The sequence below is a fragment of the Carassius carassius genome, chromosome 22, assembly GCF_963082965.1.
Source record: "Carassius carassius chromosome 22, fCarCar2.1, whole genome shotgun sequence".
NCBI lineage: Eukaryota > Metazoa > Chordata > Actinopteri > Cypriniformes > Cyprinidae > Carassius > Carassius carassius.
This window is the reverse complement of record NC_081776.1, coordinates 4,515,852-4,529,562: the sequence shown is the minus strand read 5'-3', so window position 1 is coordinate 4,529,562 and position 13,711 is coordinate 4,515,852. Positions and strand designations below refer to the sequence as shown.

The following is a 13,711-nucleotide window of genomic DNA, read 5'->3' as shown; positions in this document are numbered from 1 at the left end:
ATTATACCGATGTATTGTGCATAGCTGGATTATCAAAGTTTTGAAATGATAAATAGATTTTCACTTTTGTTCTAAACAAACTGAGGGGGAAAAAAAGTATTACAATAAATTGCGTTACAAATCTAATGATCGTTTAGCTTGTATCACATCAAACCGTGCAAATTATTATTATAGTTATACTTTGTTCTCAAATTGTTAGTTAACAGCATCAGCATTGCGTGACTGTGTATTTGGTGTGTATAAGCATTACATGTAGATTTAAATTTCCGTAATTGTTGTACCATTCAAATTTCATATGAAGAAATTGTTCTTTTAACCCAAAAAGCAAATGAATGTTCCTTGGAACTGGTTCTCTCACATGTGCTATAGCCTACTAGCCGGGACTCATCCTTCATGTATATAGACGTGACATAATGACGCAAAGCCAAAGCCAGCAAGCTCGTATTTTCTGCAGAAACGGACTAGTAATGATTTTAGATCATTTTTAAGCAAAAAAAGTTACAGACTGCAGTTTTCATCAAAAATGGCACAATAAAATGCCATAAAAGTAATGAAATATTATTAAAAAATTATATTGTAATATTTTATAAAATATAATTTATTCATGTGATAAAAATGTGAATTTTCAGCATCATTTCTCCAGTCTTCAGTGTCACACGATACTTCAGAAATCAGTTTCTCAATAATTTTTTTTTATTATTATCAATATTGAAAACAGTACTGATTAATTTAATACTTTTGTATTGAATCAAACTGCCTTTTCAGGATTTTTTTTTCACTTTAAAAATGTCTTTACTATCATTCTTGCTCAATGCATTCTTGCTGAATAAAGTATGAATATCTGTCAAAAACTAATCTGAATATATATATACATTTCCATACAGTTTTCTAACATTAACTTTTGAGAAAAGGAGGGGGGGAAATGGTCAAAATTGCGCCATTGTGGTACAGTCATTTTTTTTTTTTTTTATACTATTGCAGTCAATTATTTCACTCTTTGCTTAAATTATCATTAGATTACCATATTATATTATCATAGTTTAAACATAATTTTTAATGAATATATATATATATATATATCTATATCTCTCAGTGTTTCCCACAGCCTTGCACTCTGAGCTCACAAATGCTGCCTTATCAAGCATTACATGCAAGATGAAATGAAAATGAAATGTCATTGTGCTTGACATCAGCCATCCTGTGACCTCCAGGCAGTCGTCTGTATGAATGCTTTTATTCCGTCCGTCTTCCATCAGTCATCGCATGAACGTTGCTTTTTGTGTACAGCTGGGGGCAAGGGGGACTTTGAAGAGTGTGCTAATGACACGCTGAAGTGCTTTAAGCATCGTCGAGTGGACGGACAGATGAAAGCACCTCAGAACTGCCAGATCTCCCTTTTGCGCTCTTCTTCCTGCGCTCTAATTACGTTATGATATGTAAACGCCGGTGATGATGTATCTTTGGTGTCCTGTGTTGGGTGGACGGCAGATGTGCTAATGGACACTAACAGCCCAAAGCAAACACGTCAACACGCCTTGATACCTTTATGACGTCAGTATCTGATCTCTGGAGCTTGGGTTTCAACGGTGAAGTTTGTTTTGAATGTTAGCAAGTAGATGTTTTCACCAGGTATTATAGGCCTGCTTGTTTGAAACTGATAAATATGAAAGCAGCTTGTACAGTCATGCGTGTGATGTGCCTAATTTCATTCGCTGTTAAGCTCGCTAGCTGTCTCTCTGTTTGCCCTTTTTTGTCATTTTAGTCTCACTTGCCTGCAGTTTGGCGCAGACGAGCAGAGTTGCTGTGGAGATTTCATGCTTTGTAGTCAAACACAAAGACATCATTCTGCTTCTTCTGTGTGTGTCTCTCTCTCTCTCTCTCTCTCGTTCACTCTCCTCTGTTTTGTGCTCGCTCACCCACTCAGTCACCCGCTTCATCTCTCTCTCTCTCTCTCTCTCTCTCTCTCTCTCTCTCTCTCTATCTCTCTCTCTCTCTCTCTCTCTGTCTCTCCGGACATACGGAGGGGTAAATTACAGATTCTGATCTGTGAGAAAGAAGATGCTGAGAAGTCCCAGGAAAGAGCTGTTGCCATAGCGATGGGAATGGACTTTTTGTTTGTTTGTGGGAAGAGATAGATTCCTCCAATATTAATTAGAAGATTCGAGATGTGTTTTTTAGACTTCCATTTCTATTACATGAGTGACATACAATTTTGGTAGATTTTAGAGCGTGTACTACAACCCGAATTCCGGAAAAGTTGGGACGTTTTTTAAATTTTAATAAAATGAAAACTAAAAGACTTTCAAATAACATGAGCCAATATTTTATTCACAATAGAACATAGATAACATAGCAAATGTTTAAACTGAAAAAGTTTACAATTTTATGCACAAAATGAGCTCATTTCAATTTTGATTTCTGCTACAGGTCTCAAAATAGTTGGGACGGGGCATGTTTACCATGGTGTAGCATCTCCTTTTCTTTTCAAAACAGTTTGAAGACGTCTGGGCATTGAGGCTATGAGTTGCTGGAGTTTTGTTGTTGGAATTTGGTCCCATTCTTGCCTTATATAGATTTCCAGCTACTGAAGAGTTTGTGGTCGTCTTTGACATATTTTTCGTTTAATGATGCGCCAAATGTACTCTATAGGTGAAAGATCTGGACTGCAGGCAGGCCAGGTTAGCACCCGGACTCTTCTACGACGAAGCCATGCTGTTGTTATAGCTGCAGTATGTGGTTTTGCATTGTCCTGCTGAAATAAACAAGGCCTTCCCTGAAATAGACGTTGTTTGGAGGGAAGCATATGTTGCTCTAAAACCTTTATATACCTTTCAGCATTCACAGAGCCTTCCAAAACATGCAAGCTACCCATACCGTATGCACTTATGCACCCCCATACCATCAGAGATGCTGGCTTTTGAACTGAACGCTGATAACATGCTGGAAGGTCTCCCTCCTCTTTAGCCCGGAGGACACGGCGTCCGTGATTTCCAACAAGAATGTCAAATGTGGACTCGTCTGACCATAAAACACTATTCCACTTTGAAATAGTCCATTTTAAATTAGCCTAGGCCCACAGGACACGACGGCACTTCTGGACCATGTTCACATATGGCTTCCTTTTTGCATGATAGAGCTTTAGTTGGCATCTGCTGATGGCACGGCGGATTGTGTTTACTGACAGTGGTTTCTGAAAGTATTCCTGGGCCCATTTAGTAATGTCATTGACACAATCATGCCGATGAGTGATGCAGTGTCGTCTGAGAGCCCGAAGACCACGGGCATCCAATAAAGGTCTCCGGCCTTGTCCCTTACGCACAGAGATTTCTCAAGTTTCTCTGAATCTTTTGATGATGTTATGCACTGTAGATGATGAGATTTGCAAAGCCTTTGCAATTTGACGTTGAGGAACATTGTTTTTAAAGTTTTCCACAATTTTTTTACGCAGTCTTTCACAGATTGGAGAGCCTCTGCCCATCTTTACTTCTGAGAGACTCTGCTTCTCTAAGACAAAGCTTTTATAGCTAATCATGTTACAGACCTGATATCAATTAACTAGATGTTCTCCCAGCTGAATCTTTTCAAAACTGCTTGCTTTTTTAGCCATTTGTTGCCCCCGTGCCAACTTTTTTGAGACGTGTAGCAGGCATTAAATTTTAAATGAGCTAATTAAGTGGATAAAAGTGTAAAATTTCTCAGTTTAAACATTTGCTACGTTATTTATGTTCTATTGTGAATAAAATATTGGCTCATGTGATTTGAAATTCCTTTAGTTTTCATTTTATTAAAATTTAAAAAAACGTCCCAACTTTTCCGGAATTCGGGTTGTATATGAAGATGGACTTTTATAGTGAATTTTGAATAGTGTAATAGTTTGAATAGTGAAACTTTTTTTATCCAGTGTCCGCAATAAGGGTACAAAAATCTTATAATGTGAAGATATTATACATTTTAAATGTAATTTATTCCTGCATCATTACTGTAGTCTTCAGTGTCACATCATCCTTCAGAATTATCTATGGTCAAAGCAGTTGTACTGCTACTACTATTTTTTTTTATCGTATGGAAAGGAAGTAATTGTACACCTCTTCAATAAACCAAATGATTCAAAGTGTCTGCACCACAAACTGTCCCGAAGGTTTAATGCTAAAGGGATCTTAGTGAGCGTGTCTGTTTAACTGGCGTAACCCAGTTTCTGTGTCTCCAGGTTGTGGTTAATTAGCCTACTGTTTGATGCCTCTGGCTGGTGTCTGGTGTGATGTTTGATGTCAGGCCTTCCTGCTCTAATTACCCTCAGCCTGTGGTAGGGCTGGATGATTAATCGAAAAGTAATCGAAACCGAAATTCAGAACCTCTAACCGACTTAATTTTCCCATGTCGGTTATTTTGTTTTTTTTTAATCCTGTTAATACTTCCCCCTTAAAAGCGTGTGTAGCCTCACGACTCTGTCCCGTCCAGTCAGTGGCATAAAAGCAAAACACAGAGGTGAACGCCAGTTCAACACATAGTGAAGGCGCGCGAGCAGTGAGCCTTGCGTCTTCACTAAACTTTGTCAGTTGTATTTGTTTTATGGTTTGGACGTTCAAGCGATTAGACGATCGGATGTGTATTATTATTTCGAGCTCCCGTTCGCGCAGCTGCATTGTGGCACGAAAACGCATAGCTGTGAAGATCGCACGCACAGAGGAACGCAGTTGTCAGCGCTGTCCTGTGATTTATCACTAAAGTATCTTAGAATCTCAAAACTTATTATAGCATATTTTTCTACTTTTGAAGGCTATTTACAACCCACAGCTTCACAATAATAAAGAGACGGTATGACTAATTCACACACGCAATCACTCGTACTGGTACTTGTGCCAATGTATATTTATCTGATCTTTATTTATCTCTTACACCGAGCTATAATCTATAAGAAATGTTACGAACATAGATAAAATAACTGCTGAACCATTAGAAAAACTTTAAAGCATTCAAACACAAGACACGGAAAAGCTAAACTGAGCGGAGAGAGAGCCGCGTCTGACAGAGACAGTAACACTGAACTGAGCTCTCCTTTGTGGAATTGCTAATGCAACCTTTTCACACCACAGGCTGAACACAATTAATCATTGCTTGGTAATTGGCCAACAAAGTATTGACTGTTGTATGAAGTTTTGTTTGATTGTAATCCATTACATATCTTTCTATCAAAGTTATCTGAAATTATCAAGATGAATTTGTTCTGACAGTTTATCTCTGAGTTCTTGTCATATTGTATTACCATTTTCTAAACTATAGCAAATAAACTGATAATGTGAGAAATGTTGAAGGTGTCTGAATAAATTTAGGTTTGACTGTATGTTTAATTTTTACAGTGCTATTTTACATTTAATTATTCGGTTTCTGTACCTGGACACTAACAAACTTGAAAAAACTTTAACACGGTGTAAATAGCACAAACAAATAAACAGAACGAACATACAAATTAAACACTTTCAAACACTTTCACTGCTAACCCCAGCTATGGCCCTGCTTACAGTACAAACCTTGTCAGTGAACTATGAGGGCAAAAAAACAAAACAGACACAAAATAATCGTTCATTAATCGTAATCGAGGTAAAATGTTCAATTAATCGAGGTTTTGATTTTAGGCCATAATCGTCCAGCCCTAGCCTGTGGTGCCACCCGGCTGCAGGGGTCGTCCCATAATTCATCAGCGCCAGTTCTGGTGGTTTGTTTGTATGTGTGAGCGAGTTATTGGGTATAAAGGATCCGTTTACAAGCTCTGCAGTGTGCAAATTGTGCAAAAGTGTATGCGTTTGTTTTCGGGGAGCCGATGTAAGTTTGGGATGTATTATCCGCTCCTTTGTCACCCCCAGCCCGCAGAAGACGCATGAGGGTTTTGTTCTGGTGTGGGTTATACGCTCTCTCAATCCCACACAAAGACGCCTTATCTCTCAAGAGGAGTGCGTCCAGGCGAGGTGGGCTAATCCCGGCCCGGGGGATGGAAACATTCTCTCCTGGCGTTTGATTGCTGTGCTCTTGTATGATTGGACGACTGTAAAACTACTCGTGGAGACAAATAGAAAGATCAAGCAGAACAGATCTTTAGGTTTCTCTGTTTGAACTTGATATTTATTGATATGATTAATATGCATGATAAGTTAAACATTGCTATTATTATTGCTCATACTTGGTGTTAGTAAATTGAACAGCATCTTTTTTGATATGTCTAGTTCATAGCTTTTCTGTTATTTTGACTTTAGACTGGTGCAATTTAATTTGGACTAAAGAATTTGCATTTTAAAAGAGAAATTATTGCTTAAGTCTGATGGAAATTAAACTTTTAAAGTTCATGTGAACTTATATGTAGAGTACTTGGGAGTTGGCTTTTCTTTTCTTTTTTTTTTTACACATTCACACAATATTCAACAAGGACACATTAAATCGCTCAAAAGTGACAGTAAAGACATTTTATAATGTTGCAAAGGGTGTAATCAGAGAATCCTAAAACTCACAGTTTCCACAAATTATTAAGCAGCACAGCCGTTTTCGACACTGATAACAATAATAAATGTTTCTTGAGCAGCAAATGAGCAGATTAGACTGATTTCTGATGGATCATGTGACACAAGACTGGTGCAGTGATGCTGAAAATTCCGCTTTGCCTTACAGGAATTTATTACATTGTTATTTTTGCATATTTTTCAGTATCAGTTTCAATGCGGCCTGCTTTTTCCTCTCCAGCAGTCCACTTTCTTATCAGCGTGATCCCTGGAGAGCTGCTGTCAAGGGACGGGTATTGCACCAGGACGGGGGGGGGGGGGGGGGTAATGATGGGAGCTGGAGGGGGAGGGGGCAGGGTGACAATAGACAGCACTGTCCCAATGCCATTCGCTCATTTGCAATGAATGCATCGTATCACTGTAACAACAGTGTCAGTGCCCTACGCCAAAAGAGAAGTGGACAAACCAAGAAAAGAAAAACTGCCTGTACACCCACTTTTGCGATTTGATTGTAGTTGTTTAATTGAGTTGAAAAACCAAAAGCCATGCATGAGTGTACTTTTACATTTAGAGTGTTTTGCTTTTTAAAAAATTGCAACCGCAATATAAGATTAAGATGACAAAATGTATTTGAATAATAATTAGGGATGCACGACTATTGATTTAAATTATTTCATTTAATGTGTGTGTGTGCAAGTTAATTTTTTATTATATAGAAATCTATTATTTATGACGTAAAAAGTCCCTGTAGGACCAAACATCAAAGTCTGAGACTGAATGATGGGAAATAATGTCTGAATGGACAGGATGGTGATTTTTGGCGAGTGTTGAAGCGTGTGGATGTGTGGGTTTGGTCTGATTGTGCCCCGTCCTGGCAGGAATGCCAACTGTTCAAACACAAGCCCATGAACACACACGCTTGTGGCCATGGGGTGTGTCCGGACCCTGCTGTCCTGCATAGATGAATGAGATACCAGCAGTTTGAGAAGATGTGCTCCATCAGCATGCACTTTTACCTGTCTGTCTGTGCTATATTGGCCTGTGATAGTCTAATTCTTTATATGAGGGCTCGTCGCCCCCTCTCATTTAGTCTGTGTCGGATAGACAGATGGTGTGTGTGCATGCGTGATTTGTATTTGAAAGGAACCAATCGTAGATGCTCTGACCAGCCATTTCCTGTAGATGGGGGCAGATCTGTGTTTTTTGGATGCACTTTTCCTTCTTTGCAGTGTCCTGAAATCAGATACCACCTGAGAAAATCCATCTTGCTGTAACCTGGTCTAGTTTTGTGCATCTCAGTGTACGTTTACAGTGTTCCGGTTCTTCGTATAGGCACGAATGTTATCAGTATGTGCTGTACATTTGGATAGACTAGGAAAACCTTGCAGGGTTTAATTTGTACCTCGCTTTATGAACAAAACGGACCTTCAAGTCCTGTGTGAATTTGGGTGTGTGAAGTCTGACGGTTGAAACACAATGGACAGAAAGAGTACTGCTGCCTCCCATAGCAAGGTGTTTCCTGCCTAAAATGGTGTAAAGTAAGCATGTATTGAGAGAAATACACAAGCACACACACATTAAAGCTGTATTAAAAGCCTTTAGAGAAACCCGGTGTGAATGATTTTATGTTTAGGGGTTGTTATGCATGACACAATGTGATTAACCCCTGTAATCATGCTAAAATCACCATTAAATATGACCTGGAGTAGTTTATTTATTCTATGAAATGGCAACAGCTATGTAAGACTCTATATATATATATATATATATACAGTACAGACCAAAAGTTTGGACACACCTTCTCATTCAAAGAGTTTTCTTTATTTTCATGACTATGAAAATTGTAGATTCACACTGAAGGCATCACAACTATGAATTAACACATGTGGAATTATATATGGAATTATATACATGACAAAATGTATTTTTCACAAAAAAGTGTGAAACAACTGAAAATATGTCATATTGTAGGTTGTTCAAAGTAGCCACCTTTTGCTTTGATTACTGCTTTGCACACTCTTGGCATTCTCTTGATGAGCTTCAAGAGGTAGTCACCTGAAATGGTCTTCCAACAGTCTTGAAGGAGTTCCCTGAGAGATGCTTAGCACTTGTTGGCCCTTTTGCCTTCTGTCTGTGGTCCAGCTCACCCCTAAACTATCTGGATTGGGTTCAGGTCCGGTGACTGTGGAGGCCAGGTCATCTGGCGCAGCACCCCATCACTCTCCTTCTTGGTCAAATAGCCCTTGATGCCTTCAGTGTGACTCTACAATTTTCATAGTCATGAAAATAAAGAAAACTCTTTGAATGAGAAGGTGTGTCCAAACTTTTGGTCTGTACTGTATATATATATTCATTCTGTGTTGACTTTTAATATATGAACCCGGTGTCTCGTATTGCAGTAATCATATATTTAGAAAATGCTTTGGTTGTAAAAGGAGTTGTGGTGCATGTGGGAGTGTGTGTTTTAAAAATTCACAACCATGTGTTGAAGTGCCCATAAAAACAAAATACTGTCTCATGAATATTTAATTAAAAGCCTTTGGATTATTAATGAGTTTTTTTTTTTCATTTATTTTTTCTTGTCACGTGTGAGTCTTAAAGGCCTGCTGTGTAGTTTAAAAACTAACTCACACACACCCCTAAATGAGGCCTTCCTATTAGTCAGTAGATATTTAAGACGCCATGAAATGGTTTGACGAGCATTTTTTCTTTCTTGTGAAACGGGAAGTTGGGGTGGAAAATAGTGAAGGACTCTTAATTTAAAACCACACTGAAATCAATAAAGACTCATTCAGAATTGATTCTTTCTAGCAGTTTTTGGCTGGGAAAGTAAATAAACTATGAGGTTTATCACTGCTCAAAATGCATCAGCAAGCCATAATTTCTTTCTTTCTTCTGCTAGTCAGAGATGAGCATTAGGGGGATGGGATGTTCTCTTTCTAGTGAACATTTTATTAGTATATGCCTGTGCGTACTAGTTGAGTCATCAGTATTTTAATCCGTTTTCCTGGAAGAGAAGTACAGTAATTTTTTTTTTTATTGACATGCACTGAAAGCCACAAAACTCTAATTTCAATTGAACTTAAGATCATTATAATTTCCATGCCATAGCCTAGACCAATTCTTAAACATTTAAAATTCAAATACAAAATATTCTGAAAATGTTTGCATGTGTACAAGCCAAGGCATGATTTATGACACATTTTTCCTTTTTTTTGGTTTTGTCGGTGACTTTGTTCTCAAAAATGGAGTCAGAAATACACACATTATGGGGTTCGCTCAACCCACAATGCCACTGGACTTAATAATAAAGTAATAAATTAAGTTTTTAATGAAAAGGATTCTTTACACACTGCATGACCCGCAGATATTTGCAGGCTGCTGATGATTAACGCTGTGTTTGTGTGTCCCACAGGCCCCCCCTGCCTCAGGGGCCCATGGAGAGGATGAAGAGGTTTAAGAGACGTTTGTCACTCACCCTGCGTGGTAGCCAGACGATCGATGAATCGCTGTCAGAGCTGGCGGAACAGATGACCATCGAGGAGAACAGCAGCATGGACAGTGGTGAGTGTGTACGCTGTACCTTTCATATTGTTTGCTGTGTCTGTATTGTGTGTGCAGGGTCACTGTTAATGTTAAGTAGTTCAGATTAAAGGCTGATTTATTAGCTCTTTGATTAGCTCCTGGAACAAGAATTCTGGAAACCTGGAAAAGGTCCACAGGAGTGGTGTTACAACTCGGGACGCAGGGGCTCTATAAACTGATTATTAGATTTGATTACAAAACTAATTGTGAAAAAAAAAATACTACATTATAAAATCTATTATTTGATGTAACGCTGTAGAAAACCCATTTTGCTTGCATTTAACATGCATGTTGCAACTTTTTCCCACAATTTCATCTTTATTTCACTTATATATTGCTATGTCAACATACTGTGTATCTACACTTATATTTGAAACCACAAATATTCTGCATTCCTGCAGATATGTGAAGATGCCTTTATGTTTGCTTTGGTCTGACCTCTGAGATTTTCTCTCGGGTAGTGAGTGGACCCTTGTATTTCTTTCCAAATGTATAGGAATAAATCTGGGGTATTTAATTTAATTCCTTAAAATAACTTTGAATGAATGCATAGTTATTTCATAAAAACTTCAGGTACTATATAAGTTACTTATATAGACTTATAAGACCTGTCAAGTCAAAATGTCAGACTTGTATTTTTACGAACTGTTATATTTTAATACATTTACATTTAGAGCGAGATTAATATCGGTGTTGCATTTTCTAGATCTAGAGAGCTTCATGACAAACTTTAACTAGAAAGAGATGCTGATCTTGCTTGTTTTACTCGACAGGTGAGTTGTTTTGATTTGTATCTTTACAGAAAACGTATGATATTTTAACGACTAACAAGATTAGTATTATGGGGCATACACGCCAAACGCGGGGCATCAGGTCTCTTGACCCGCGCGAGGACTAGGGATGTTGCGGTGACGGATTTTTTCCACCGGTTAATCGACGTGTAAAAAAACGGGTAATCCCGGTGTCACCGGGGTTGCGTGTCGGGGATTTCGGGAGGCCGAAAATGCGGTCGTGCAGACGTGCACACGTCTCAATTTACTTTCACTTTAATTAGCGGCAATTCAGTAGCATTTGTTTGAATTAATCATGGGTTAATTTATTTTATTCTTCATAAAAATACACAAAACAATAAGACACTCGCTTGTATTACACACATCTTTATTGCAAAATGAATAATAACTTAACACACCATGCAAAAACTAAACGAAAGCACTTATGAAACACCTTTAAAGTGCATTTATTAACAAAACGAACCACTGCACAGGTGTACTTGCACACACTGCAAGTATCAAACAAGACTCGTTAAATAATTATAAATATTCGTTAAATAAAGTGCCTGCCTTTTTCAGCAAAAAAAAAAAACACCGCACAACCATCGAATATGAAACGAACGAACATCAAAAACTTCGTTAAATAAGGTAGCCTACCCGAATTATCACTGGACACTTAAGTGCAAAAAAAAAACTCATATAAAAATTAAACTCACGTTAAGCTGTTAAAAAAAAGAGGTAGGCCTATTAACTGCATACACCGTACAAAAAAAAATTATAAATAGGCTAAATGAGAAACAATAAATGAAAAACCTTCATTTTAAATTGCAACAGTTCGCTTTGAAACCAGATCTTCTGCCATCCTTTGCCAGTTAGCTCGCCTCACTCTCCTCAACTGATAAATGAAATCAAACACCTGCTGCTTTACTGCGGCGCTCGTTCCGCTTACGCTAAATTACGAAGGCACGTAGTCACTAACTGAATTAAGTGCTTTATCGCTATAGGCTAAAACTTCAACACGATGGGGACGGTGCCGGTGGTCAAGTGCTATGACCGGTAGGTGGGTTAAACACCGTGTATCACCGGTAACACCGACTATCGCAACAAGCCTAGCGAGGACTTGTCTGATCCATAGTCTGATCGCGTCTTTGCATTGACTTTGTATGTAATCTACTCGCAAATCGTTGAACTCGTGTTTAAAAATTATGACATCAAACACAACTTTTATAAAACTTTTACCTCATCCGTTAAATCCTTGATTTATCTTTCCGTCTGATTGATGGCTGTCAGCGGTTGGGTAGAAGACAACAAATCCCATCATTCCACGCTCCTCCTTAGCGTCATCAAACCACACAATTGTTATTGTTTTGGTAGTGCGCCCTCTCATGGCAGGTCCTACAACCTGTACCTTTAATTCTCTCTCTTTAATATATATATATTGTAGGAAAACAAGTTAAGCTCAATCAATGGAGTTTGCACAGTGATTATCAACACAAAAATTAATTTTGGAAATAATTTTGGGGGGGGGGGAATTGGCAATGGAAGTTAATTGGGATCATTTTTGAAAGATAACATTTCATTTGTTCCGTAAAGCTGTTTAAATTGATATTTACACTCATTTTACAGTCATTTTAGGGTGTTTAACATTGCTGTCATGTTTTTTTTAATCATGTCAACATTGTCTTGTCTTGTCAAAAAAAAAAAAGGTCCAAAATGTAATTTCAGCTACTTTCCAAGGCAACATTTCTATTTTTTAATGGACTGAAATGACTAAAACTAAAACTTAAATAAAACAAATTGTTATAAGCATATTAAAAACAGCAAAAAAACTAATACATTTGACAAACACACACACAATATACTAAAGCTGTAACTAAAATTAGCTTGAAAACTGATAATATAAAAATAAAATCTAATTCTAAATATTAAAAAATTATAATAGCATCTCAATAATACTAAAATAAGACTGGTACTATTGCATTGGCCCTATTAAAGTCTATTGTCCTACTGTAAACAGATTTTTTTTCATTTATTTTGGTAACACCATGCCACAAATGCTGAGCTTAACTTGAGTTTGCCGCCGAAATAATCCTTGCCTCTCTCTTTGCTCAGTATTGACACCCAGATATTTTATTTTCTGTGGGTCACCTGTATTGACCACGTTAGCTCGCATTAGTCACCCTGACACAACCATTTGAAGCAGTGTTTAAAACCTGTCATTCTGATCTGTCATAACTGAAGCCTGTGCCATTTTTGTGACCGTACACAGTGCTGAGCCAGGACTGATGTGAATGAATCTGCGGTCATGCTTCCAGTCAGTCCGAATGCCTAAAGCAATGCAATTTCAGTTGAAAAGAAACCGCAAAACACTCTTCCTCGAAGTGCTTTTTCTTCTCCTCGCTCTTGTATGTTCAGCTAGCTAGTAATTACGTAACAGCAATGACACCCCTGTGAGGAGAATGAGAGGAAGGGAGCATGTGACAGCTTGTGAGAGACTGGCTAAATTAGCACCATTGCCTTCGGGCCAATCTGACGGGTAGACTGGAATCAAACAGACTGATTCAGACTGTGCAATGAAACTAATGACACTTATGAGACTAATATTTAAGTGTGCTCTTTTTTTTGTTTTGTATAGTATTGTAGCATATTTAGCATAGATTAATGGTCAACCAATAATGATTTAATTATTTATTTTTTTACTGGCCAATGGCAGCATCTTAAAGAGCAGGCTGATTTACATGTTACCACACTATTAAATTTAAATACATGCATTAACATAGCTGAAATTAAATGTACATTTATTTTACATAATATTTAGTAAATTAGAATTCAATTATTTGAAACTGAATCATGGAAAATACAATTTGA

General features: G+C 37.7%; 1 protein-coding gene across 1 annotated transcript in view; it reads left to right on the top strand.

Annotated features, from left to right (window-relative positions):
• LOC132098749 (cyclin-dependent kinase 17-like) overlaps positions 1-13,711 on the top strand; it is a 65,826-nt gene that overhangs the window by 22,904 nt on the left and 29,211 nt on the right. The window contains exon 2 of the mRNA XM_059504911.1: positions 9,904-10,052. Coding sequence (XP_059360894.1) covers positions 9,926-10,052 — 127 coding nt within the window. The 5' untranslated portion in view covers positions 9,904-9,925. The remainder of the gene's footprint in view (positions 1-9,903; positions 10,053-13,711) is intronic.